The 27353-nt window shown below is 50.3% G+C and overlaps 1 protein-coding gene across 2 annotated transcripts in view; it reads left to right on the top strand.

Annotated features, from left to right (window-relative positions):
* The window catches only part of Klhl3 (kelch like family member 3), a 106627-nt gene that overhangs the window by 39714 nt on the left and 39560 nt on the right, over positions 1 to 27353 (top strand). For both annotated transcript variants that reach the window (XM_050144405.1, XM_050144404.1), the window contains 3 exons: positions 4601 to 4722; positions 11615 to 11777; positions 22671 to 22780. In XM_050144405.1, the coding sequence (XP_050000362.1) occupies positions 4601 to 4722; positions 11615 to 11777; positions 22671 to 22780 (395 nt within the window). The remainder of the gene's footprint in view (positions 1 to 4600; positions 4723 to 11614; positions 11778 to 22670; positions 22781 to 27353) is intronic.

Here is a 27353-nt window from a genome sequence, read left to right as displayed (position 1 = left end):
GGTTGCTTTCCATAGTAGAGTATTTTCTGGTAGACTTTATTTTGCTTTATATCAGAATAGAATTTCATTGTGAATGTGGAGCCACATCTGCATTTTCCACGTGTCTGTTTGCTGATAGACGTCTAGACCAACTCCTTTCCTTTATATTGTGAGTAAAGCAGCAGTGAACATGGATGTGTTTGGTGTGAATAGAGCAGCAGTGAACATGGATGTGTTCGGTGTGAACAGAGCAGCAGTAAATATGAATGTGTTCCGTGTGAACAACGCAGTAGTGAATATGGATGGATGTGTTTGGTGTGAACAGAGCAGCAGTGAACATGGATGTGTTTGGTGTGAATAGAGCAGCAGTGAACATGGATGGATGTGTTTGGTGTGAACAGAGCAGCAGTGAGCATGAATGTGTTCGGTGTGTGTTCAAGACTGATACAGTTGGTGTGAATAGAGCAGCAGTGAACATGGATGTGTTCGGTGTGAACAGAGCAGCAGTAAATATGAATGTGTTCCTTGTGAACAATTCAGTAGTGAATATGGATGGATGTGTTTGGTGTGAACAGAGCAGCAGTGAACATGGATGTGTTTGGTGTGAGTACAGCAGCGGTGAACATGGATGTGTTCAGTGTGAATAGAGCAGCAGTAAATATGGATGGATGTGTTCAGTGTGAATAGAGCAGCAGTAAATATGGATGGTTGTGTTTGGTGTGAACAGAGCAGCAGTGAGCATGAATGTGTTTGGTGTGTGTTCAAGACTGATACAGTTGAGTCAACAGGCAGTTCTGTTTTTAATTTTTTGGTAATCTGATTACCAAAATGGCTCCACCAGTTCACACTTCTACCGACTGTGGATACACTTCTCCCACACATCCTCAGAAGTGTTTATTGTCACTGGTTTTCCTGGTAACAGTCATTCTGACTGTGATAGAATCTCAAAGTAGTTTTAATACATATTTCCCTGATAGTTAATGATATCAAACAGTTTAAAAACATTGGCCAGTTTTGTTTCTACTTTAGATAAATATTCTATTAGCCTATTTACTGACTCACAGTGTGTGTATATGTTAGTTTAATTTTGTAGTTTTGTGTGTGTGTGTGTGTGTGTGTGTGTGTGTGTGTGTGTGTGTGTGTGTATGGAGGTTAGGACAACCTTTGAGCGTTGGTTCCTCCTGCCTTGTTTGGGACAGAAACCCTTCAGGCTGGCCTTCAGCTTCTGGAGGTTCCCCGTCCCCACTCCCATCTCCTGTAGGGGTGTCTGGGATTGCGGACAGCTTTGATGCGGGTTCTGCGGTTCCAGGCGTTACTCACTGAGCCATCTCCCTGACCTTTAGTTCTTGTACTGTGTTCTAGGTATTAACCCCGTGTCTAGAGCATGGCTAGCCAACTCTCTCCCATTCTGTGTTTTCCTCTGCTAGAGTTTCCTTTGCTCCGGACAGCAGTTTTTAAAACTAAATATTCTAACACAACATAGTGCAGAGATACACTACTTCGATGTATGCTGGGGAATGACAGCCGGGAAATACTTACAATTCTGTGTTTTCCAGCTTTGAATGGTTATGTTTCCATAGGTGCAGAATAGCTTATATGACAATAAAGACAACACGGCCCGTAAAATATCATATTCTCTGAGCCAGTGTGCTTCAGGCAGTTTCTTGGCGTGGCAGTGGTGGCTAGTGCAGGGTCCAGTGCATACAGGTGTTCAGGCTGCAGCAAAGCTGAATGGCCACACGCCAGCGAGCACCAGAGACAATGCGGATTCTCCGTGTGCTTGATTCTGAGCGCCATGCAGGATGATATCCGCAGCCCAGGAAGCCCCGTCTGGAGAGGCCTGCTTGTCTTCTGCGGGCCACAGAAACCTGAAAGAGTCTGCTAAAACTGTTATCGTTCCAGGAAGTGGAATTCCACTCCACCCTGTGCCCAGGGGTGTGTTAACACACACACAGAGGTTTTCATACAATTTCAATAGTTTCGATTTGTTTATCTAAAGTTCTAAAACCCTGACTTGACTCCCACATGTAGATTCCAGAGGGAGGGCGGTCAGCCCAGACCTGACTGCATGCCTCTGAGTTCTTGCAGCCAGCTACGCTTTCAGAATCCTATTTCTAAGGCCTAAGTTCTTAAACCCAGCATCTTTTGAGATACAGTTCGCAGTTTGACCCTAACTAGTGAACTTCTAAGCCATTTGGAAGAAGAAACATTAACTTCTGATTTCTTTGCCTGAGCTTGGTTTTGTTTGTGTGACTTAGCATAAACTCGGGAGGATCAGGGCCCCCATCTTCGGGGCAGAAGTCAGCCACCTTCCCATTCTTCTCACCTCTGCCCCAGCCAGGACTCAGTATGTTCTAGCCATTGGCCTTCCCGGTACCCAGAGAGGGGAAAGTCGGAAAGGGGCTCCTGGCAGAGCTGGTCAGACAAGGAGACTGGCAGGAGGATTTGACAATCCCAACACATCCGTTCCCCCATTCTAGAGCCACTCAGCCCTGGAGCTATGGCGGGATGGGGTACCGTAGGCTGGTGGTGTGTTTCCGTAGCTGGAGGTGGGCAGCAGAGGCCTGCCTGCTGCGCTGTACTGGATTTTCTTGGCTCTGGCATGGATTTGAGAGAGGACAATCACCAGGCCCTGTGTATACTCACACCAGCTTCTGACTGTGTTTTTCCTGGGGTCAGATTGACCTCTGTTTTGGTCTTCTGCTGTCTCTGTTGCCTGACGTCCCCAACCCTTGCTGAAGAGACTGGTTCAGGCCAACACGGGCATTGTCTGCTCTTGTGACTGAGAATGTGGTACCCACATTGCTCTTGCTTCCTGGCTACATACTCTTCCTTGGGTTATTATCAGGGCCTTCCTGCTGTTCTTTCTGCCTCCATGGTGGCTCTCTCCCACCCCTGTATCCTGTATTTCATTCAGAAATTTCCATCTGGAGCCCATCAGAGAAACCCACAACTGGTCTAAATGCAGGTAACAAGTGACCGTAGAATACCCATCTAGAACACAGCTGCTACTCCCAAGGGAGCATCAGGCAGGAGGAAGCAGGATTGTAAGAGTCGGAGGACCAGGACAAGTCCGCAGAGAGGCAGTGCCTTCTGCTAGGACAGGGAGCTGTACCCACAACATCATAACACCGTAGTCACCGAAGCAAGACCTCTAAATGACAACACCAGTTGGCATGCCATCTCTCAGGGCCCCACCCCTAGGTGAAGAGCTACAGGCAGCTAGTGACTGATGAGAGAGAATCAGTCTTCTCCGGAGAGAGGCCCCCTGAGAGGTTATCGAATCCTGAATGGTCAGCCCTGAGCACACAGACGTATGACCAGCACTAACTGGACTCAGGAGTTGCCAGGGGAGAGGGAAGGGTGGAGCTGATGTAAATACAGTACGCATGTATGAAATTCTCAAGGAAAACATTCCATCTGTTCTTGTAACTCCCTGTTTAGAACTTCTCAGTGGCATCACCCTTTGGATGAAGCCCCTTTGTATCATGTATAAGATTCTACCAGCTATGGCCATGCAGATCTCTCTAGTGTGATGTATAGAGCTCTATTATTTATGTCCATGTGTGCCTCTCTAACTTCCTTCTTCACCCTGTACCCCGTGCCCAGCCACACCAGCCTGCTGTAGGGATTCCTTCAACCAGTAGCATTTAAGTTACCTGCCGACTTGGGTGTGGCCTCTTATACTATATATGCTGATGTAAAGTGTGGGTCTGGCCTCTCTTCCGGCGGCATGATTGGGTTCCTGTTCCCCATTCATGCAGAGGATTGTGATCTGTGAGTCTACCCCTAAATAAATAACCCTTTATCATACTCAATTCTGAGCTAGTGTGGGATTCTCTTTTTAGCGTCCTTCTCCATCAGCCTCTCGCTGTCCCTAGGATACAGAATCCTCTTGGGTCTTTTCTCCTGTACACTTAGCCCACATCCTCCCCTCCTTCCCACCTTTGCTGTCTCAGGGATATTTCTTCATCCTGTCACCCCCAGATAAACGTGCTCTCTCCTGGGAGGCCTTGTTAAAGCTCCCAGGAATCTGTTGTTCTTTCTCTGTGTTTCTGGAGCTTAGGATCGCACGGTGTTTAAAGCTGTGGATTCTCAAGTCAGACTCCCTTTCAACCCACCCTGGCCCTTCAGATGAAGGAGCACAGGAGGAAGGAGCTGCCTTAAGGGCCTTGTTTTTCTCTCTAGAAGATGAGGCGGATATTGCAAACACCACACATTTCTGTGACGTTTGGAAGCGGCAAGAATTTGAAGTGCCCCCTTCAGCGTTTGGCCATAGTCAGCACTCAGCAAGTTCTAGCATTTTCACGTTGTCATGGTGGTTTGGGCATTTGCAAATTCCTCTTCCAAGACCTGCCCACCTTCAGGGCCGGTGAAGAGTTTGCTCGCCTGTCTGGTCCTGAATGCAGCTGTCAGGAAGTGTTGCCCAGGCCTCGTCTACAGAAACAGGCAGCAGAACCCAGAATGCCTACGCTTGGTTGTGAGTGGTCCGAGACCCACGGTCATTATGACCTGGATGTCTCTGTGCCCCACTCTCTCCTGTGGTTTCCAGGACAACATGGGAAGCCAATTGCCCACAGGCATCCAATTTGTGTCCTTTCTGTGTTGTTGTGAACTCTAGGCGACATGTCTGAGAGTAAAGCCAAGAAGATTGAAATCAAGGATGTGGATGGGCAGACTCTCAGCAAGCTGATTGATTACATCTACACGGCAGAAATCGAGGTGACCGAAGAGAACGTGCAGGTAATCTCTGCCGCTGGCCCACATGCCACACACTCAGTCCCTGCCATTTAACCCTCGTGGCTCCTCAGAGGTCACTACAGCGGAAACCAAGCTGCAGAGAATTAAGCCACTTTACCTGGGTCACATGAACTATGCTTTTCAGCACTGGGTCACATAATAAACACTTTTGCATGAGCCCAGCCCGGGAGTCAGGAGTTTTTAGCTCATGTTGTGTTTAGCTTATGAAGGGGGAGCCAGAAGCTTGGTGACCCCTTCTTCTCTCCAGGTTGTTCTTTCGTCCCAGCGGGGTGTGAGGCTGTTAATGTTTCGTATCTTTTAGCTTTGGTCAGAGGATGGAGTCTCAGGCAGTGTGGTTATGGCATACTGTGTGTGCCTTTCCCCCTTTCTCAGCCCTGCCTGGCATCTGAAGCCTGGGAGTCAGTGAAGACAAAGAGGACCCAAAAGAGGACATCCATATTGTGCTCCAGTTGGGGAGCTAACTGGGAGGCACTCTTGACCTCCACAGATCACGAGGCTAAACAGACAAGGATACATTCTCCTGCTTTTACTGTTTAACAAGAGCAATGGAGTATGTGTGATTCGGAGATTTTTCTTGTTGTTGTTACTTAGTTTTAGTTTTTGGTTGTTGTTTTGTTTTTGCACAGCCACTTTATGTACTTGAGGCTCACACCTCTTTAGTGAGCAAGAGGCCTATTTCCCTTCTTAAAGACACCACGCTTCCAGGCTGGCTCTGTCTGAGAGACTGGATTGGTAATTGCTTGTTCTTTCATCTCAGCCCCAATGTTTCTATTGCCTGCCACACCCCTTGTTGGGCACTGTAGATGGAACGGCACTGGTCCCGTGGTGTCTGCAGGGTAGGGGTAAGGACAGACATCCCTCAGGCAAACACACAAGCCACATCTGTGCACAGTCCCTTGCAGCAAGAGGATGCTAAGGGACACTGGATGAAGGAAGGGATTTGGGCAGGGCCCTTTTTTAGGGTTAAGTTTCAAGTTGAGGCCGTGGAATGAATGTCTGTGTGCCTGCCCTTTGCTTCCCAGCCACTTCCCAGAGCCTTATCAGTCCCCGGCCCTGACACCCTGGAGTCAAGTTCAGTCCCCTCCACAGAGTGGAGGTGTGAGGCACCCATTCTACAGGTTGTCTCCCCCACAGAACGGAGGTGTAGGGCGCCCATCCCAGAGGTTCTGTGTCCTCTACAGAGCAGAGGTGTAGGGCACCCATTCTAGAGGTTCCGTCTCTTCCACAGAGCAGAGGCATAGAGCACCCATTCTAGAGGTTCCGTCTCCTCCACAGAATAGAGGTGTAGGGCACCCATTCTAGAGGTTCCGTCTCCTCCAGAGCAGACATGTAGGGCACCCATTCTGGAGGTTCTGTGTCTTCCACAGAGCAGAGGTGTGGGCACCCATTCTAGAGGTTCCGTCTCCTCCAGAGCAGAGGTGTAGAGAACCCATTTTAGAGGTCTTCATAAACTCACTGTGTTCCGACCCAAGCTACTTGATCTCCCTGAGCCTTGTTTTCCAGTGTTTGTATTTCATCGATATGGGCATGATGACACCATTTAATCCGATGGAGTTGTGTGAGCATGTTGACACGGGCTTCAGAACGAGAGACCTAGCATGCGGTGCATACGAGTACCTAGAACAGAGAACTGTGATGTCATCACTTACATGCAGAAGGCACTGGGTGCTGATGGGGACTGAGGACAGGTAGCCGGGTGGCCAGATAGTCATGGTAAAGAGTCGGGGTGGGGCTAACCCCATCTGATCTAGACGAGTCTGGGAACTCTGCCCAGTAGGAACATAGTTTGGGATACCTCCTGGGGTGTGCCCAGAATGCTTGGCATGGACAGAGGCCTGGGCCAGGCACCAGCTGTTCTTCTGAGAAGGGCCTTTGGGCTAGCTTCTCAGTAGTTAGGGGTAGAAAAGCACCATGTAGAAGGCCCAGGGCTGAAGGCTGTTGAAGACTGCCTCCCTCGTGCTGGGCTGTAGACCTTCATTTATCCGACACTCAGTGCTGGGCTGTAGACCTTCATTCGATTGGCTGTTCAGTGCTGGGATGTACACCTTCATGTATCGGACACTCAGCACCTTTTTTGTTTTCTGAGCTACTGCCCCGTGCGGGCAGACAGCGTCTACAGAGAAGACGCTGTGACAGGCTGCTTCCCCAAGGAACAGCTGCTCTGTGGGCAGACACAGATGGGGGGCCCTGGTGGAGGCGAACAGGAGGAAGTAGTCACTGCTGCCTGATGGGGATAAGCAGGGCAGACCACACTCAGGAAGTGTTTGGGCCAAACTCTGAAGGAAGAGGAGGTAGTCTGGCTTGCCTCTGCTGTCTGTGTTCCCCTCCCCTCCCCCGGGCTGGGAGTGCCCCCCCCATCCCCTGGGGACGTGCTGTCCCTGAGAGTTAAATCTTACTCCCTCTCAGTCCGGTCCTTGGAGATGTGGCTCTCCCATGGAGATGCGGACAGTTCTGTCTGACAGTAATGCTGTTAGAACCCAGTCCCTCGACTTCATCCTCATTGGCACCTAGTGGGGCACCAATACCAGCCCTGTTTGTAGCTGATGACAAAAGGACTTAGCGACCTGGGTCACACAGGAGTAAGTGGCGTGGGGACCTGACTAACCTTTGTGGCTGTGCCGAACTTGAATGAGTGACTGTGACTGGAGCCTTGGTTTCTGACCCCTGTGGTTTAATTATAATCAAACCCGACAGCGGCTGTGCGCTCTCTGTGTAGGGCCGCGCTCGCGCTACGAGCGTGCCACCCGGCTGATTCCCACAAGCTGTCATGGCACGGCTGTGACCAGGCCCACTGTGCTGTTGAGACTGAGAAACGCAGGCTGGCGTCCAGTAAGTACGTGGAGACAGCAGAGTTAAAGATGACACTTTGATGACCGGGCTGTCCTGTCACCCGTCCCTTGCTTGTGCTTTTCTCTTCTCCCTTCCCCTCGCAGGCTCAATGGGCACCATTGCTCCGTCAGCCTTTGGAGTGCAGCTTCGAGGCTCTCTGGGTGCCCTTCACCTGGCGCTCCACATGCCCCCGCTGGTGTCTAGCCTCCCCCCCTACCCCTACCCCCTGGATGCTGTTCCAGGACTAGGTACTTTCTGAGGCAGGGCATTTCCTCTTGTTTTTGCAAAAGGAAGCAAAGCCTGCAACGGGATATCCTTTGCCACGCTTTCATGTTATCGGAGGGAGAGAGAAAACAAGACAGGCCCAGCATGTGAGGAATGGAGACCTGGCCGTTTGCAACAATCCGAGGGGAACCTGTAAACTCTTCATCATGGGCCATTCAGGGTCTTTTAGGAGTGAGGCGGGAGAGGCACGCGGGAGGTTTTGACCCGGGATAATCTTCCATGCTGAGAGGAGTTCCCGCTGACTCCCTTCCCAGGGCTCCAGCTTCTGTCCCTTCAGTGGCCAAGGGGTCCATCCTATGGCTCTGCCCCCACAGTCTGCTTCAAAACCGAGAATGGAGCTGGCCTCAGGAAGCAGGGAAGAGGAAACGCTCAAGTCCTGCAAATGTGGAAGATGGGACTGACCAGTCACCTCATACATGTTTACCCCTGGGAATGTGTGTGTGTGTGTGTGTGTGTGTGTGTGTGTGTGTGCGTGCATGCGTGCATAGGAAATGGCTAATCTCTTGGTCTCTCCATCCTCTCCTCTGATATTCTGACCACCTCCACTTTCCTTTCTGTCCTGAGTGAAGCAGGGTATGTGTGTGTGCATGCGTGCATGCGTGTGTGTGTATAGAAAATAGCCTTTGAGTTTGAGATCAAAGAGTCTAGGAACCTTTAGAGAAACCAGTAACCCTGTTCACGGTGGGACACCAGTTCAAGGTGCTCAGGTGGGAGTGGGCCAAGCAAGATGAAGGGTGGGGGTGGGGGCCACAGCAAGGTGGGAGTCCCATTGGTTTTTGTATATTAAGTGGGTTTGTGTACAGTCAGGAAACTGGAAGCTGTGTGGGTAGCTTGCCCACGGAGGTGTTAGGTGCTGAGAGTGCAAGAGAAGGCATGTGCTCAGGAAATATGAGCTTGAAAACCTAATCACTAAACTGCGCTCTCTTCCCGGAGAGAATGAGGGGAAGGGAGGAATCTGTGTATCTGATGAGGTCTCAGGCACCTTGAAAGTCACCGGTTAAGATGGAACCCCTAGCATGAATACATGTCCCAGGCTGCCTAGAACTGAGGGGTCCCCCAGGACTTATCCTGAAACTAGCTGGGTCAGACAATGACAGACAATGCAGGAGAAACGGCTGGGGTGTTGTGGAAGCCCCCTGGTGTACAGCCTTCCATTCCCAGTGCGTATTCAGCGAGAACGGCTAACGGACCTTCAGCTCACCAGCAGGCAGAACTAATCTGACCTTGGAATCTGTGTGGCCAGGCTGAGCGGCCCACAGGTTAATTGAGTTTTCCAGTTTTATGACTGCTTAGTGGACGGAGGCTGTGTGGTGGGGACGGAGCTCCTGCAGTTAGATCCGGGCTGTAGCCGGGTTCACTGACGGGTTTTAAAACTCTGAGGTGAAGGAGATTTTTATCTTCTTCTTCAGGAATGAATCAGTGGGCCAGCAAACACCAAGGACACTGTGCTAATTTAACTCGGCCTTGCTAGGGACACAGCAGGCGGGAGGCGGCTGGAGGGCAGGAGTGGGGTGGGAGAAGGTGAAGCTAGCTGCAGATGGGCAGAGCTCTCTGTGGCGAGGAGATGCCCAGTCCGCCCGACACACAGGGGAAGGGGGTGGGCCGCTGATGCCTTTGGGAGGGGATGATGAATGGAACACAGTCATCCTTCCACAGCACAGAAAGTCCTCTGATGTCCCCCAGTCCTGTCGAACCAGGACAGTTGGTTACCCCTGTGGAAGGACAAGGCCCAGGAATGATCAGTGGGACATTGTTTTGGGCCCAAGCATGTAGAGGTGATGGGAGTCTTTATGGGGGGGGGGTGCAAAGATGTTTTGGGAGATCAGCATTTAAATTATCTATCTATCTATCTATCTATCTATCTATCTATCTATCTATCTATCATCTATCCATCCACTCATCCATCCAGAATTACACACACACACACACATACACACACACACACACACACACACACACACACACACATCTGTGATGCCCAGAATAAAGCACGCAGACATATCTGCCTGCTGCCCTGCCTCCCTGGGAGATCCATTGTGGATGGGAACAGCTGGAGCTGGTCTGGCTCAGCTTCTCTCCCCGAGAACAGGGAATTGCTGGGAGGAACTGGTGCTGGGCTCTGCAAATTACAGAATCTTTCAACACTCTGTGGTTTCCCCCTAAGTTTCTTTTTGGTAAATTATCTGGCTACCTGTCTCTTTCACAGAGTGAGTGGGACAGCAGAGTCCAGAGTGGGGGTATGCCTTTTATCTTGTTTTTATGATCCAGAGGACAGGTTTGGGCAGCCTTGGGAAGCTTGACAGAGAGTGCCCAGCAGGCCTGCTCAATCCAGTCTCCCCCGGTTCCTAGGAAAAACATTTGCACACACCCAAGCAAGAACTATTCTCTTTTCCATGATGCAGAATAAGCAAGTGTCCTGTGACTTTTAAAAAGAAAACTTGGCTTTCCTCTCGGTCAGTTGAGAAGCACCGTAAAAGCAAGATCGGGTTGCTGTGCTTATGGCTGAATCCTAGAGCCTCGACCCGTGCCTGGCACACAGGCGCTCAACAGTGAGAATGAGCCAATGAGGCACGCAACAAGTACCTTTCTGAGTGAGGGCAGCGTACTGAAGGTCGCAGGGAAGTGGCTCTCAGACTTGACTGGCTGCAGAAGCATGGGAGGGAGCCTTAAATATCTCACTGTGCCCAGCTCAGACCTGTTGTGTAGCACTGTTCCAGGGGAGAAGCAAACCGACACCCATTCACCCCAAACAGGGAACCCACAACAGACCAAAGCGCAGATGCCGTCAAAGTCTAACTTGGTAAAGCCGATCAGTTCTATTGGAGTCACTTAAAGGAGTATAGGCGAGGGTGAGCTTACAGGGGCAGAAATGACTCCAAGAGCAAAGCTGGGAACCTGGAGCTCACTGCATAGTCTAGTCAGCTCAGTAGGTTGGAGATCATCCTTTGCACAGAGTTCAGGAGGAAGCTCAGCTGGTCTCCTCTTCCTTCAGGTAGCTCAGCTTGTCTGAGATTGTCTGTCTCTCCCTTGTCCTTATTGCTTGGACAAACCTGGGGAGGGAGGGCCCAGTAGATCTGGTGAGTTTCGCGGACTTCCTGGAGCTGTTGGGTTGTTTGCTTCCTTAGCTTGAGAGCCTCCCTGAAGGGTGGGGTGTTTCTCCTCTCCATGGACCGTCTGCTGTTTAACCTCTCTGTAGACATCAGTAGCTCAACAAGATTTCCTCCAAGATGGAAAGTTTTGATCTCGGAAGAAACCATACAGACTGCTCATACATATCAGAATCTTTAGACAGGACACCCAGGCGTCAGGATTTACAATTCTCTGGGTCACACCAGTGTGTAACCAAGGACACAGAGCCTCTGCGTGTGCTGTACATGTGTACACTTTTTGTCACCCTGAGTGAGGTTCCTGGTCCCGCAGGTATAAGGTTGCTTGAGTTCTTAATAATGAATAGGTTCAGCCTACCTTCCTGCTGAACCTAAACCTGCATTTTACTAAAGTCCTGGCCTGGAGACCACCCTGGGAGACTTTACAGGTTAGGATGGTACTGAGGCCCCATGTGGGTGTGGCCTTGAGGGCAGAGTAGCAGAAAGCAAGGCTGCACAGCAGACTGGGAAGTTTGGACGACTCAGTGAAAGGCTGTGGAGAGCCGTGAGAAAACCTTGAGTATACCATCACAGACACGTACGGGAAGAGTGGTTACTGGGGACGAGCCCTGGCGGTGGGACCCGGAGTCTCAGACTATGGCCTTCTCTTGCAGGTGCTGCTCCCAGCAGCCAGCTTGCTGCAACTCATGGACGTTCGGCAGAACTGCTGTGACTTTCTGCAGTCCCAGCTGCACCCCACTAACTGCCTGGGCATCCGCGCATTCGCAGACGTGCACACTTGCACCGACCTCCTGCAGCAGGCCAACGCCTACGCAGGTAAGGCCGGGCGGCCCACGTTTCCTCAGGGCTGGCCTCGTTTCCTCAGGGCTGGTGGGTTTGGTCACTCATCCTGTAGAGGACCCGCCGAGGTTTTGAGAAGTTGTTCCTATGGCAGAGCCTTGATGATTTGGTTAGGGAGACAAAGCACAGACAATTAACAGTACACAAGTTTCACTTGTTGCTGAATGGGATGTGGCTTATTTGTCTGTAGGAAATAGCTGGCAGAGAAATGTCTGAGGAGTCTTGGGAGTGTGTGTCAGAGAGAGAGAGAGAGAGAATATGAGTATTTGAATGTGGATGTGTGAATTTGTATGTGTGTGTATGAGTGTACATGAATTTGTGTGCATGTGTGCGTGTGTGTGCATGTGTGCATGTGTAGCATAAACTGAGCTTAGGGTTGAAATAGATCTTTGTGGTTTAAGACCAATTTCATTTGGTTAAATTGTTCTATGTAGATGATATTGGAAGTTAAATATGTTCTGGGCTCCTGGTGATTAACAGGTATCCTCTGTACACACTATTTTGCTTTCTACAGTCACTGATTTTTAATTATATTTGTGATTCAGCCCTGCAGAGGCCAGAGGATCACTACAAGTTCACAGCCAGTGTGGCCTACATGATAAAAACCCCATGTCAAAACCAAAACCAAAGCAAACATCAACCAACCCCCAAACGAGAATGAGATTGCAGACACCATGTTGGTGTCTCGCATTCTTTAACTCCAGCTCGAGGGATCTGATGCCCTCTTCTGGTCTCCTTGTGTACTTGCACCCACATGCACGTACCCACACACAGACACATAGTTAGACATAAATAAAACATCTAAACAAAAAGCTATTTCATGTGTTGGCTTCTTCCATTTACCTCTGAAAATTGTGAACATTGTTAATTTTAAGTTTGCTTTAGATTCTTGTGTTGACTTCTCCAGGAGAATAAGAACAGGCCTTCACAGACTTTCTGTCCCTCACACACACCACATTACCCACACTTCATCCTCTGTCTTCCTCCCAACGGAGCCACTCAGTTATCACAGTGAGGTGCTTTAACCAGAATAAATGTTCACAAACATCAGAAAGGCAGAAACCGTCTTATTCTTTAGTACGTGTGTGTGCAACCAGACGAGGCAGGACGAGCTTAGTATGTGTGTGCAACCAGACACATCAGGACGAACTTAGTATGTGTGTACAACCACACACAGCATGACGAGCCTCAGTCTGACATGTCTCCTGGGCAACACTGTCCCTTGGAGAGAGCTTGTCATCCTGGTATTTGGATGGAGTCTTGGGAGGCAGAAGAAATGAAAGTCACCAGGCAGGCAGTCCACCACAGTTAGCAGGATGCACACTCTCCCTCACTATTCACTGCAGCAAGTGGAAAGTTAACTAGGAAATGGTCTGGCCATTTTAATCACTAGGCCTGTGCACAGCGTCCTCCTTGCCTCTCAGTGAAAAGCTTTGTCTTGTCCCACACCCAGCTGACCACGGCCGGGTCTGTCCTGCTCTTCTGCTTTCTGTCTGGCCAGGACCTTGGAAATGAGTGGAGGCCCTGCTGTCTGCCCTGTGCTGCGTTAGCCCCAAGTCCATGAGACGACAAGTGTCCTGTTTGCTTTTGTTCTCTAACCAAACCCCTGGCACAGAGGCACACATGACCAATGGTCACAGACTGTGTTAGGACACACATGGCCAATGGTCACAGACTGTGTTCAGACACACATGACCAATGGTCACAGACTGTGGAGTCTCCATGTCCAGGCACACATGACCAATGGTCACAGACTGTGGAGTCTCCGTGTCCAGGCACACATGACCAATGGTCACAGACTGTGGAGTCTCTGTGTTCAGACACACATGACCAATGGTCACAGACTGTGGAGTCTCTGTGTTCAGACACACATGACCGATGGTCACAGACTGTGGAGTCTCCGTGTCCAGGCACACATGACCGATGGTCACAGACTGTGGAGTCTCTGTGTTCAGACACACATGACCAATGGTCACAGACTGTGGAGTCTCTGTGTTCAGACACACATGACCGATGGTCACAGACTGTGGAGTCTCCGTGTCCAGGCACACATGACCGATGGTCACAGATTGTGGAGTCTCCGTGTTCAGGCACACATGACCGATGGTCACAGACTGTGGAGTCTCCGTGTCCAGGCACACATGACCGATGGTCACAGACTGTGGAGTCTCTGTGTTCAGACACACATGACCAATGGTCACAGACTGTGGAGTCTCTGTGTTCAGACACACATGACCGATGGTCACAGACTGTGGAGTCTCCGTGTCCAGGCACACATGACCGATGGTCACAGACTGTGGAGTCTCCGTGTCCAGGCACACATGACCGATGGTCACAGACTGTGGAGTCTCCGTGTCCAGGCACACATGACCGATGGTGAAAATGACCTTGAAGCTGACCTTTGTGAAGGACTTCTCTGGTAGCCCCAGTTCTCACTCCTGTTGGCCCATGTTGTCTGTGAGCCCGAACACCCCTGCTTGCCCTCTGTCCGCCTGTGCTCTCCTTTCAGGGTGCCTTTTCTCTCCTAGCAAGGGTCCCCGAGTGGAAGAGGCCACCTTCCCGAATGATGTTGTTCAGGTTTTGCTTAGCAGGAGCCGGGCCGGAAGGCATGTGTGTGCGTGGGATCCCACTGTCCCACTCGTCAGTGTGGCAAAGGGTAGGACACTGAGCTGCTTGGGCTCTCTTTCCCTCTTCCTTGTCTCTTTCACCATCTTCTGCTAGCCCACCTAGCATGCACATGAATACAAGCCCTGTGTTTCCTTCATCCCCCTTTTCCCTGTCTGATGGGAGGATGGAGACGGTGCATCCATCGTGCTGGTGCTCCCTGGTCCTGATGCTGTCAAAGTGATGCCTGGCACATGCGTGTCTGTCCGTAAGTAGCCTAGGGAACTTCCGTTGCTAGTATTTATTGGACTTTTGCTTTGGTCCCCTCCTACGCTAAGCACTCCATGAGCATCCTGGGGGAAGGTCTACAGCAGCTGAGGAAACCAAAGCCCCAAGAGGTGAGATGGTTTGAGGGCATGCGGCTAGTGAGGGCAGCGGCAGAATTCAAACCCAGAGCTGTCCACAGCTTCCAGTTTGCAGATCAGGGTAGCTCCGTGAGCCACCAGGGAGGAATGCAGGTAGCTGGAGTGGGCCTATTCTGTCGAAATAGTGCTTGGTAGCCCGTGTCTCAGAGTCACCAAATTCCAGCATCAGACAGTGTAGACAGACAGGCAGACAGACAGACAGCTGATGCTAGTACAGAGTTACAGCCATCTTGGGCTTGGGGAAATGCAATATGAATGTCTTCTTCTCTTTCTGGCGGCTCCATATCCTCCCAGCCACACAGAGATTGTCCCCTCATGGCACAAGCAACCATTCCTATGTTCTGTGGCTCAGCATGATGACAGACACGGATCTCCTTTCTGGGGTGCAGGCCTGTGACTATCTTCCAGATGGCCTTCTGAGCAGCTGTAGCTTCTTACAACAGGGAGGTCGCGTTTTCCAGGTGTAGATAATGCAGCTGTGAAAAGCACAATGGAAAGACAGGAGAAGGGCAGGAAGGCTGCCACGCTTAGAGAGGGGTGAGAAGGATGGCTGTGTCTGTCCTCTTCGACTGGTGTGGGCCTGCTTCATCTCCTTGATCTTTCATCTCTGGCTTCAGATGGGGCTTGGTATCCCTGCTTCTCCAGCCAGGCCTTTCGCTTTTCTTTGTTCCACTGTGAATTTGGATGCGTGGTGACTCCTAGGGTCACATACTAGGAACTGTGTCGGGCTATGGTTATGTGCCTTCTAGAAAGGAATCTGCCTTGCATTACGAGATATTTCCAAGCCAGCATTTCTAGGAAACCCTTTGGGTCAGATCCAGGAGTCAACGCTTGGGGCTGAGCGACTCTGGCCTGTCTCCTCTGTGGAGGGGATGATACACTGAACTGTTTTCAGGATCGTGGGGGATGAGGGGCAGGAGATGTCCTGTAGCTGACACCCCTGAGACCGTGCTCTGGGTCCCCCATGACAGACCCATCTGCTGCCCTGAGGGAGCCCCAGAGTCAGTTCCGGGCTGTAAACACTAGAACCATGGCTTCTGACTGCTGGTTTTCAAACCGTATGCACGCTGGGGAAGGGGATCAGTTCATGGCTCCTGAGTTTGGGTTTTTTAAAATTTGGAAGCACAGGCAGGTAGGTCTGTGGTCCCTCTTCTCCCCTCCCCAGTCTTTAGCCAGCTGGGCTCTGCGTTCATTCGTCTGCTGCCCCCAGCTTGTCCCTAAACTCTTGCTTTTACAACAAATGCTGTGTTTTCCCCCAACACTTTGCTCCTATTTCAGCTTTAATATAAAACCCGTCGCCGATCGTTCCGGGAAAACAGACTGGTTGAAAGACCATGAGGAGGAATGGTTCCATCAGAGGGAGGCCCAGGCAGGGCCTTCGTGTGCTCCTCTTGGATCCAGCAGGATCTCTTTCTTTGGACATATATATTTCACGGGCTGGAGAGAGGGCTCAGTGATTAAAGAGCACTGGCTGCCCTTCCGGAAGACCCAGGTTCTGTTACCGGCACCCACATGGTGACTCTCAGCCACCTCTAACTCCAGTTCCGGGGTTCTGATGCCACCTTCTCTTTGACTTTTAGGGGTACGAGGCAGTTATGTGGTGCATTGACATACATGCTGGCAAATACTCATGCACATAAAAAATATTCCCAAGGTTATAAACCTTAGTAGGTTCTGGCAGCTTCCCATATCCACAGTTATATTTCCATACCACTGCACTAAACTTGTTTAGATATATACTACTATATGATCAGGTTATCTTCCTGTCTGCCCATAAGTGAAGGTATGAAAGCTCGCCAGTCTCCTGCCTTCTCTGAAGGGGTCAGAGGAGAATATTGAGTATTGCTATAGGACGTAAGAATATGTGTTTTAATGGACACTGATGCATTCTGCACACACTGTGCTTTAACTTTTAACATCTTATTTTTTATGTGTTTGGATGTATGTCTGTGTACCATGTGTGTGCTTGGTGCCAATGGAGGCCAGAAGAGGGCATTAGGTCTCCTGAAACTGGAGTTACAGGCAGTTGTGAGCCACTGGGTGGGTACCGGGTACTGACCCAAGTCCTCTGGAAGAGCATCCGGTGCTCTTGACTCACGAATCACCACGCCGGCCCCTACCTATTATACTTTTATTTGACCTAATAGAAAAACTTAGAATCATGTCTAGATTCTTAAGGCTGTTCATTTTATGTGTATGTGTATGTGTGTGTGTATGTATATGTATGTATGTATGTATGTATGTATGTATGTGTGTATGTATGTATGTATGTATGTATGTGTGTGTGTATGTATGTATGTATGTATGTGTGTGTGTGTGTTTGTGTGTGATATGGGTATACCATACTTGACTAGTATTCTGTTGATGGATATTAATGCTTCCAGTTTTACTTTTATAGAAAATACTTCAGGGAGCATTAAATCTTTTTGCAATTATTTAATTTTGGGTGGGGGTTTCTGGATCCATGGTCATGCAGAGGTTAGAGGGCAAGTCGTGGGAGTCAGTTTTCTTCTGTGACCCTGCGTGGTCTTGGGATTGAGCTCAGGTTGCAGCCTTGTCTGCATTTCTTATGCCTAGTCGTTTGGAGTGCACTTGGAAGAATATAATCTCGGCAGCTTAATGGGATCAGAGAAAATGTACATTTAAACTGGTGTGGCTGGAGGTAGAGCACAGCGGTGCTGGCCTAGTGTGCGTGGGCCCTGAGCACAGCAGTAAATGCTGGCCTAGTGTGCGTGGGCCCTGAGCACAGTGGTAAATGCTGGCCTAATGTGCGTGTGGGCCTTGAGCATAGCGGTGCTGGCCTCGTGTGTGTGGGCCTTAGTATAGTGGTGCTGGCCTAGTGTGTGTGGGCCTTAGTATAGTGGTGCTGGCCTAGTGTGCGTGTGCCCTGAGTATCACGGTAAGTGCTGGTCTATTGTGTGAGGGATTTCCAATTCTATGTACACGGACAGATAGATACAGTCAAGTTTTTCTCCTTTTAAAAGAAAAAAGCCAGCTCTTCCTTTCTGATTAGTCTCCATCCTTTCAGGTGATAGGAGAACTCCGTTTATGTGTGTGCGTATGTGTGTGTGTGTGCGCGCGTGTGTGTGCGTACGCGTGTGTGTATGCGTGTGCATGTGTGCGCGCGCGCGTGTGTGCGTGTGTGTGTGTGTGTGTGTGCGCACACGTGCTGGGAAGCACTGCCTCTATTCAGCAGTCTGTCTGGTTTCCTGTTTGGAACGACCCCGGCTCTTGCAGCTGGGCAGTCTTTCCTACTTCCTCCGGGTCCGGTTTTACTCGCAGGGTGATGTGCTGTGACTTTTGCCCCGATGCTGTCGTGTTTGCTCTGCGTGGGAGGAGAGCGGGTCTACACTTACAAGTTGACTGCTCAGATCTCTGCCCTCAGCTGACAGCGCCCCAGTCCTTGTGGCTGGCTGGAGGCTGGAAATGGTCGAGTTTTGCACACCCTGTTTCTTATCCCTGGTAATTGTGGCTGACTGCTTAATCTTTAACCTCAGAGGTCAGGGCCGGGTTATGAGGACTTTGTTGTTTGGGAGTTAGAGGGCCATGTGCCTGGGCCATCAGCAGAGCTGTTTAGGGGATTTTAATGGGGCCTCATTAAGGCAATGGCAATTAAAATTCTTTCGGTATGTTGTTTACATCAACCTGCCAAAGCTGGGCTGAACCCCTCCAGCCACAAGATGGAAAAGCCATTGAATTTCATGTGCTCATGAAGAGAAATGTCCCCCTCGTTTTGATTGATTAGGTCATTTGGTGGAATGAAGTAATTAAATCAAGGACAGAAAAGTTTTGCAAAGCACTTAAAAAAGTGAATCCCTGGCCCAGTGAGATCTTCTTGTGACTGGCTACACCCAACGTGGTATGAGGAGAAGGTGATGGTGGTGGCAGGGGCTTTTACTGTTCTGAACACTTGTGTGACCCAGACCCAAGGCCCCAATAGCACAGACGACTGGGCAGTTTTAAAGAACCCATGGCAGTGTGTGTGTGTATGTATGTGTGTGTGTGTACGTGTGTATACATGTGTGTGTACACTTGAAAGTGTAAGAGGAGCATATATGTATGACTTGGAGGGAACATAGACTACATGGAGATTTCCTACCGTCCATGGGGAAGGCGGAAGAATATTTGGAGTCTGAGGGCTCGTGAGTCTCTGCCTCTTTTGGGAAGAGGTCAGGGTGGACTCTGTTGCTTCCCTGTGGAAGCTTCGGTTTTTCCTTGGAGCAGAGGTGCAACAGGGCTGAAAAATCAAATCCTGACTCAGGAAAGCTGACCTCTGCTCTTCAAAAACAGGACAATAAGGAACTGAGCGGGATGGGGTGGGGTGGGCAGGGTCGGGAGCACCTTGGCAGCTCTTTTAAAGTTTCCTTTCCCCGCCAAGCGCATTGATTCTGCTCAAGCCCTTTGGTGTCAGCCAGGATTCCCAGAGCCTGTGCCCAGTAGCTCAGTTCATGGACTTTCCTCACGGGTCCTGGAGTTTGCGGGTTCACGTCACCTCTGTAAGTCAAAGAAGTCACAGATGGGTTATGAGTTCCTTTATCCTGAGCTCATAGCTCAGTTGGACCAGAGCAAAGGTCTGGTTAATTTTATCCCATTCAGAGAAAAGGCTGGGCTTGGAGCTCATTGGGGTGGTGGCTCCAAGCCAGAGTCCTAAGCCATCCTAAAGGACATGGTGGGATCATGATCGTAACTGCAGACACAGCAAGAGGGCTGGGTCCTGAGACGTTAGCTCCGATGAGGCAGATTTGCAGCTGCCCTCGTGGGTTCCCCAGACCACGCACTGTGGAAAAGAAGTCATATGATAAAGCAGTGCCCATGGGGGCCAGAAGAGGGCATCAGATCCCAGGAACTGGAGTTACGAACAGTTGTGAGCTGCCATGCCGGGGCTGGGAACTGAACCAGGCCTTCTGGAAGAGCAGCCAGTGTTCTCCGCCTCCAGGCCGAGGCACTCCCAGAGTGTGTTTTCCTGTAATCAGACAGTCTTGCTTTCAAAGTCTGGATTTACGTTTACTGTTGTGTGAACTTGAGTAGGAGACACAGGCTTTGTTCTTCTGTTCCTTCTGTCTCTGATGTGGAGAGATTGGTATTCACTTTGTTAGGGCTTTGGAGAAAATTAAATTACACACACACACACATACTCTCTCTCTCTCTCTCTCTCTCTCTCTCTATATATATATATATATATATATATATATATATATATATATATCACCTTCTCCTCATACCCTCCTTTCCCCTCCCCTCCCCTTTCCCCTTTCAAGTGTACTTATTTCTCCCCCCTTCTTATTTTAAGGCCTCAAGGGCGCAGCATCACGCAGGCTCTGTGGCCCTTAGAAGAAAGTTGCTTCCAATCTTGGCGGGAGGTGCGGTGCTGTTACCGCGGGCACGGATCACTTTCCTCTGGAACTCTCCAGCATTCTTGGTTTGCTGCCAGGAATCACGTGTTGCTCTCTGGTCTGTCAACACAAGTGCATCTCTTGCTCCATGAGAATTCAGTTTCATCTTGAGCATAAACACCTTCAGTTTTGGGAAGAGGTCTGTGCTGACCTGCCTCCTGAGACTCTCTGTAGAGCCAGTATAAAGGCCTTGCGTTGGCATCATGTCCCAGTCCTCTCGGGCTCAGGGGTGGCCACAAGCAGTTTTAGCCATCATCCTGGACGCTTTTTCTTATCCTTGGCGTTTCTCCTGGGTCCCTGAATCCCAGCCTGGGATGGGAAGCCACTGTTCCTCACTCCCCTTGGTGCCCCTCCCCACCAGACACCACGTGGCACATGGCCTTCTAAGGGGGCTTTCGGAGGGTAAGAAGCAGCCCACTGCAGCAGGGAGGGACCTAGGCTGACAACCCACAGCGGTCCTCAGGGCTGTTTTCTGCCATCATTGATCTCGGGGCCTTCTGGCTTGTCTCCCCAGCCATGAAGAACACGCAGTGGGAACCGCCCCCAAGCCCAGGTACTTCTGGCCTCAGGTTCCGCAGGGAGTTCTTCTCAGCACACATTTGCTTCTTTACCTCCTGTCCTCTTCACGCTTTTCGCTTTCCGTCCGTCATGTTTTGGCAACCGAGCTAAACTTGGATGGCCAGAGGCCAGGTGTGTGGGCTTGTAAGTCTTCCCTGAAACCTAAGAGCCAAAGGCTCAGAGGAACAAGACCGACAGCTGCCCCCTTCGCCAAGAGTCTGATGTCCAGGTTTGTCCTGGGTAGCGTCACTGAGCGCCATGGTAGGTAGTCACACCCACAGTGATGTCATCAGGCTGATCAGCGCTACCTTCTACCCAGGAGGAAAAAAAGAAAAAGTTCATAAATTCCTATCTAAGAATAAAATATTAACCTTTGGGTAACCAGATGAAGGCAGGAATTCGCTAGGAGCTTGCTAGGCCTGACATTTTCTCAATCTAAAATTAGAAATAAGTTTTGTAAGAAATGATTTGAGCAGGGGCTTGGTAGCTCAGTGGTTAAGAGCACTCACTGTTCTGGCGGAGGACCTGGGGTGTATTGTCAGCACCCACATGGCAGCTCACAACTGATTTACAGTCTACCTAGTCCCAGGGATCTAATGCCCTCTTCTGACCTTTATGGTCTTCTGCATACATATGGTACACATACGTACATTCAGGTACACACACACACACACAAGCACACATACACAAAAGCACACACACACACATTAGAAATACTAATGATTCGAATAAGTTCATTTTCTACTCTTTAGCAGGCAACAAACGCGAGAGGGATTTAATATGCTCGAATTTTCTTTTGCATTACAGAGCTTTACCAGTCTTTTAGAAGCCTTCTAGGGCTGGAGGATGCTAAATCTCATTTGAGAGATCTGCCAGACTGGGCAGGGCAACTCTAGTGGGAAACTGGGGGTGCATCCTGTAAGAGTTATCCCAGAGACTGTCAGTCTGGGGGAACGGGGTGAGGGGGCGGTGAGGGAACAGAAGTGGAAGGAGACCTAGGGCTAACGGGAGGGTCTCGTGAGCCTCAGAGCTGCCTGAACTGGAAAATGCCGTCTGGGTAAGCCGACATGGGAAACGCTGGCACAACACTCCCACATGGGCTCTTATCATGAAACCTACAGAAACGATGCCGTTGGCCCAAGAATACAACTCATAAACGGCAAAGCCAGGCCTGCACCTAGGTCCTTCTTTCCGAAGTGGGTAGCGTTTCAGTGAACATAGCGCTCTGGATGACGGCCCAAAACTATCTCTTGTTCTCTTCTTCTGTGTACCCCAGGCCTGTGGAATTTGTCTTGCTTTAGCTGTTCCAAGATTGTCCTTCTCTTAACAGCTGTGCAGGCTGGCTGCGATGGACAGTTCCCCGTGTTTGTGCAGCCAGCTTGTTACCTGGGTGAACACTAAACTGGACATCCCTGTCAAACAGAGACTCACTAGATAGAGCAGGCTAGGTTTGGAAAGAGCCATGCTGCCTCCTGACTTCCTAATGCTGATGTCCTGTGAGAACCCCCCCGAGACTCTGAACCACTTTTAAGTGGCTGAGCTGCAGGGGGCACTGCGCTGTGCCCGGACAGTGAATGAGCTCCGTTATGTAAGCAGGTCCCAGTGAGGCTTTGTTGCGAGGCTGTCAGTCTCCAGAGCGTGGATGAAATACAAACTCTGATCGCTCTGCCCCACTTTCGCCTGTTGTCCAGGATAACACAGGACGATCCATGCCTTCACTTCTGAGTTAAAAGTCCAGTTCCCTGCCACAGCCGGGATGCTGTCTTTTTCTCTGTTCCTCCCCATCTTCTAGCTTTCTCCAGCCTCTACTCCCGCTGGCTGCTGTGGCGTCGTCGCTCACGGACCTTGGGCGTGGTCTAATGTTGTCCTCACTTCTTGTCTTGGAGCAGAGCAGCATTTCCCGGAGGTGATGCTGGGGGAAGAGTTTCTGAGCTTAAGTCTGGACCAGGTGTGCAGCTTGATATCCAGTGACAAGCTGACTGTCTCTTCAGAAGAGAAGGTACTGTGCCCTTCTGGTAAAACATGAATCTTACCTTTCGAACCTGAACAAATGTAAGGCCTGCTACACTCTGACCCCTTTAAAGACGTGTCTGGGTGCTAAGATAATGACTGAGCCCTCAGGTGGCCATGCCCAGCACCAAGTCCTTCTGTCATTTAGTTCTTTCTGCCTGCGTTGCAGCCCTGGGTGCAGGCATTGCTGCTGTCCCGTGTTCTAGAAGAGAAGCACAGATCAGATTCTTTCTGCATCAGGAAGAATTTCTTTGCTCCGGGAGTTTGTGTCTAGGGTGGTAAAAATCACATGAACCCTAGGTGTTGGCCAGCAGGGGCCACACCGCGTCTCTAGTTTATTAACAAATCAGCTGTGTGATCTTGGGAGCGCTACGTTGACTGTCTGCATCAGCCCCAGTCCCATCAACACATCCCTCCAGGAGGTTGTGGGGGTGAGTGGAATGATGTCCTCTAAAGACGTCTGGGTGGGCTAGTGGCCGGGAGGGAGTCAGCGTTAGCCAAGGTTACCTCCACCCTCCCCGTCTGAGGGGTTGGTTGGTTCTTCTGTATCCCAGGACACTCACCGTGTGCCTCCTCCTCTCTGTTGTGCTTAGCTCTGAGATAGGCTTACCCACAAGGCAGTGCTGAGTTCTCGAGGCTGGGGAAGCACATCTCAGGTATTTTCTTCATCCCCAGAGAGTCTCAAATTGTTTTCTTCCCAAATCCTCTTAGTCCACTCAACATTCAAGTGTCAGGCCCTTTCCTGAGGAAACGTTCAAGGAGAGACACTTACGGAGGGGTTTATACTGCAGTGGTTTGTCTGACGGTGCGTGCGTGTCTGGAGGAAAGTTTGGTTGAGGAGAACAGCTGTGTTTGGAACTGTGGCTCCTCCGGACATCCATCAGGTGACCAGGACAGCAAAGTAGACACTGCCCTGGACCCGGGGGCCTCTGATGCCATCAGCACCGTAGAAACACTCCCTTCAGGGAGAGCACTGCCTCCAGCCAGGCCGCAGGCTCTCTCTGCTGTAGCCCCAGAAGCCAGGTGGACACTTGTGCTTCTTGCTAAGCCTGTTTATCATCCTGGCTGGATGTTTGCTGCCAGATTGACACCGCTGAAAGACGTGAGCTGTGTTTCTGTCAACTTGACAGGAGCTGGAGTCATCTGAGAGGAGGGAACCCCAATAGGGAAAATGCCTCCATAAGATCTGGCTGTAGGCAGGTCTGCAGGGCATTTTCTTAGTGATTGACATGGGAGGGCCCTGCCCATTGTGGATGGGGCTACCCCAGGTGTGGTGGTCCTGGGTTCTATAAGAAAGCAGGCTGAGCAAGTCATGGGGAGCAAGCCAGTGAACAGCACCCCCCGCCATGGCTTCTGCATCAGCTCCTGCCTCAGGGTTCCTGCTCTGCTTGAGTTCCTGCCTTGGCGTCCCTCAGTGGACGGTGATGTAGAGTGTGTAAGCCTTTATTTATTTAAAATATTTCTTCCCCAACTTGCTTCTGGGGCACGGCTTTCTAGAATCCATGCACGCTCGTCCTGCTCAGAAAGTGCAGTGAGTCTGTCTGCAGTGGCAGGTGGAAGGCCATGGCCCAGGAACGCGGACCCAGGTTGCCCCAAATACTGTGTTCTAACCGAGGAATTTATTGAAGTCTTTAAAAATATTTATAGTAGCGAAACAAAGAAAGCCATAAATCAACACAGTTTTCAAATACATTGGTGGGGACATCAGGTTGGCAGGTTGCAGCAAGGCTGGAGGACTTCTACCGTGGGCCTCAGAGAGGCTAGCGGATAACATCCTTAGCCTTTGGGTTGGTAGACGCTCGGGGTCTGTCTATATATTCCAGAAGAATTTACTCAAGAGTCACAAGGGTGTTAGGTGACACACAGAGCTGGGCACAGAATGGCTGATTTTGCTTAGTTTTTAATTTTTGTGTATTTGATGTGTCGGGGTGTTCTGCCTTCCTATGTGTGCACCGTGTGCAGGCAATGGCCGCGGAGGCCAGCGAGGGCGACGGAGTCACTGGAACTGCAGTTATAGATGGTTGAGGGAGCACATGGGTGCAGGGAATTGAGCCACGGTCCGCTGGAAGAGCAGCCGGTGCTTTTATCTGCTGTGTCATCTCTCCAGCTCCGGTAAACAGCAACTGAAGAGGCTAAGGCAGCCCAAGTTTGGCTCTGCATCGGTGACGTTTCAGCCTTTCCCTAATGGCTGAAGATGTCGTCCATCAGCCTGGAGGATACTCTGTGGTTCAGTGCAGGGGCCGCCTCCTTTTCAGGCACTTCTGCTAAGGCCACGGAATTGCCACAGTTCTGTATTTTGAGGTCCCCATTGTTAACGATGACGCAGCCAATATGACAAAGTCATGATAATGTTAGAATATGTTCTTGTGGGACGAGGTGGCTGAGTGGCTAAGGTGATGGACAGCTAAAGTGCGCTCCTAAGTCAGCTGCGTCTTCCCCGTAGCCGGGAAACATGAATTTACAGTGGCTCTCATTGCTCCATGTACTTAGGGAGGAGTCGCTCTTTTTAAAGTCGAGTTTAGCGTGTGTATATGTATGGTTGCGCTGATGAAATTCTGCGCACAAACCATCCCTGGAAGTTGTAAGGGCTTTCAGATTCAGGGACACTTGTCCTAAAGAGAATCGCAACGGTTGACTTGTCTACCTGAGTAGATTAAGAAGCTCCTAGGGTGTTAGTGCCGTGGGCATGTCTGTGAGGGCTTCCCTGGGAGTAATAGCTGAGAGGAAGATCCACCCTGAATGTGGCTGGCATCATCTGTGGACTGGGCCCCAAACTGAATACAAAGGGGGGTGGAAAAGGCTGTGCCAGCCTTCCTCACTCTCTGCTCCCTGTTCTGTGGAGCTGTGAGCCAGCAGCCTTCCCTGCATGACGGGAGACTGTAGCCAAATGACCCTCTTTCCTCTTAAATAGACTCTGGTCTGATATTTTGTTCTTTAATGAAGAAAGCAGTTAATACAGAAATTGGTACTAAGAAAACTTGTCATTCTTGCAATAAATCTGACCCTGGGGTTGCTGGGGCTTTGGAACTACTCAGCCTGGGGGATGTGAAAGAGATTACAGCTTCAGGCTAGCATACCCCTAGAACACTGTGAGTTTAGCCCAGCGGGCTCTGCGGGCCATTCTCTTGTGGATCTAGGAAACCTGGCTGATGCTGAAAATGTAGACAATCAAAAGGTGCTCTTGACATTTTAGGGGGCAAAAGGGCTGCACGAGGAACCAGGTTGTAAGACATGCATGTTCCATTCTGGAAAAGAATCTGGCTGCTTTCTGCTTGTGTCCTGAACATGGGAGTGAGACTAAGTTTACAGGAAACGGACTAAGTTGTTGGGAGGAGGCAGTTCCGGGACAGTAAAAACATTCAGGCTGTGGCGTGGCTGCTGCTCGCTGCTTTTAGTTAGGTTTAGCGTGTGTGTGTGTGTGTGTGTGTGTGTGTGTGTGTGTGTGTGTGTGTGAGAGAGAGAGAGAGAGAGAGAGAGAGAGAGAGAGAGAGCAGAAATATGTGGAAAATGTGTAGCTCGGCGAGGAAAGGAATATGGGTGCAGCTGAAGGTGTAGACAGCACAGACCAGGCAGGGGTGGCCATAGAGCTCTAACGGTAGAAAAGATTAGTGTCATATAGGACACATCTCCCACACTTTGCAATTGGGGCAGCAGGAAATTGCCTTAAGAGCAATACTCCCCCCATTGGAAGCTTCAGGGTATAACAGTAAAAATGCACTTGAAAGCAAACAATGTCAGAAAGAGAATGCCTGAACCAAGACAACCCAATCAAGCAGGGCTTTTCCCAGGTTCGGCAACAGAGGTGCAATGGGCTGTGGCTGTTGTCCAAGGGGCCAGGTGGCACCATGAGCCAGCAGCCGACTTTGACATCACTTGCATGGGGCCGGTCTTGGCAACATCCAAGACTTCAAAGTGAGGAAAGTTCCGAAAAGCTACCAAGGCCTGGCCATCAATAGCAGGATCAGATTCCCAGCTTGGAGAACACCTGGGAAGGCTTCGAATGGAAGCTGAGAAGGTTGCAATGGGGATCCCCAACTGTAGATGCCAGAAGCAGGATGCTGGCTGAGGGAAGCTGCAGATACTGAGTGGAGCTAACCCTGGAGAGAGGCCACAGCTGGAGCAGCAACAGTGTTGCAGGGCAGGGGCTGCTCATGCCAGCCATGATGCCAGAGGCCCTAAGCGGCTGTCTTTTCCCTGCTGGGTTTTATGTTACTTTGGTTCCAGCTTCTTTCCTAGCCTCCTGTTCCTCTCTTTTGGGCTGGGATTGTTTACTCTGTGACTTTATATATGGGATGATAGGAGACTTTCAGGGCCATGGGTGGAAAGCTGTGTTTTAAACTGATGTGTTTGGGTGTTGAGTTGGCAAGGGGTGGGCTGGTGACGGTAATGGTGGGACACACCTTTAATCCTAGCACTCCGGAGGCAGAGGCAGGCAGATGTCTGTGAGTTCAAGGTCAACCTGGTCTACAGAGCTAGTTCCAGGACTGGTTCCTTAGCTATTGAGAAATCCTGTCTTGAAAAACCAAAAAAAAAAAAAAAAAAAGAAGAAGAGGAGGAGGAGG

Source organism: Alexandromys fortis, unplaced genomic scaffold (assembly GCF_014885135.2).
Source record: "Alexandromys fortis isolate MF-2015 unplaced genomic scaffold, M_Fortis_MF-2015_v1.1 scaffold_1, whole genome shotgun sequence".
In the NCBI taxonomy this organism is placed as follows: Eukaryota; Metazoa; Chordata; class Mammalia; order Rodentia; family Cricetidae; genus Alexandromys; species Alexandromys fortis.
This window is presented reverse-complemented; position numbering and strand designations above follow the sequence as displayed.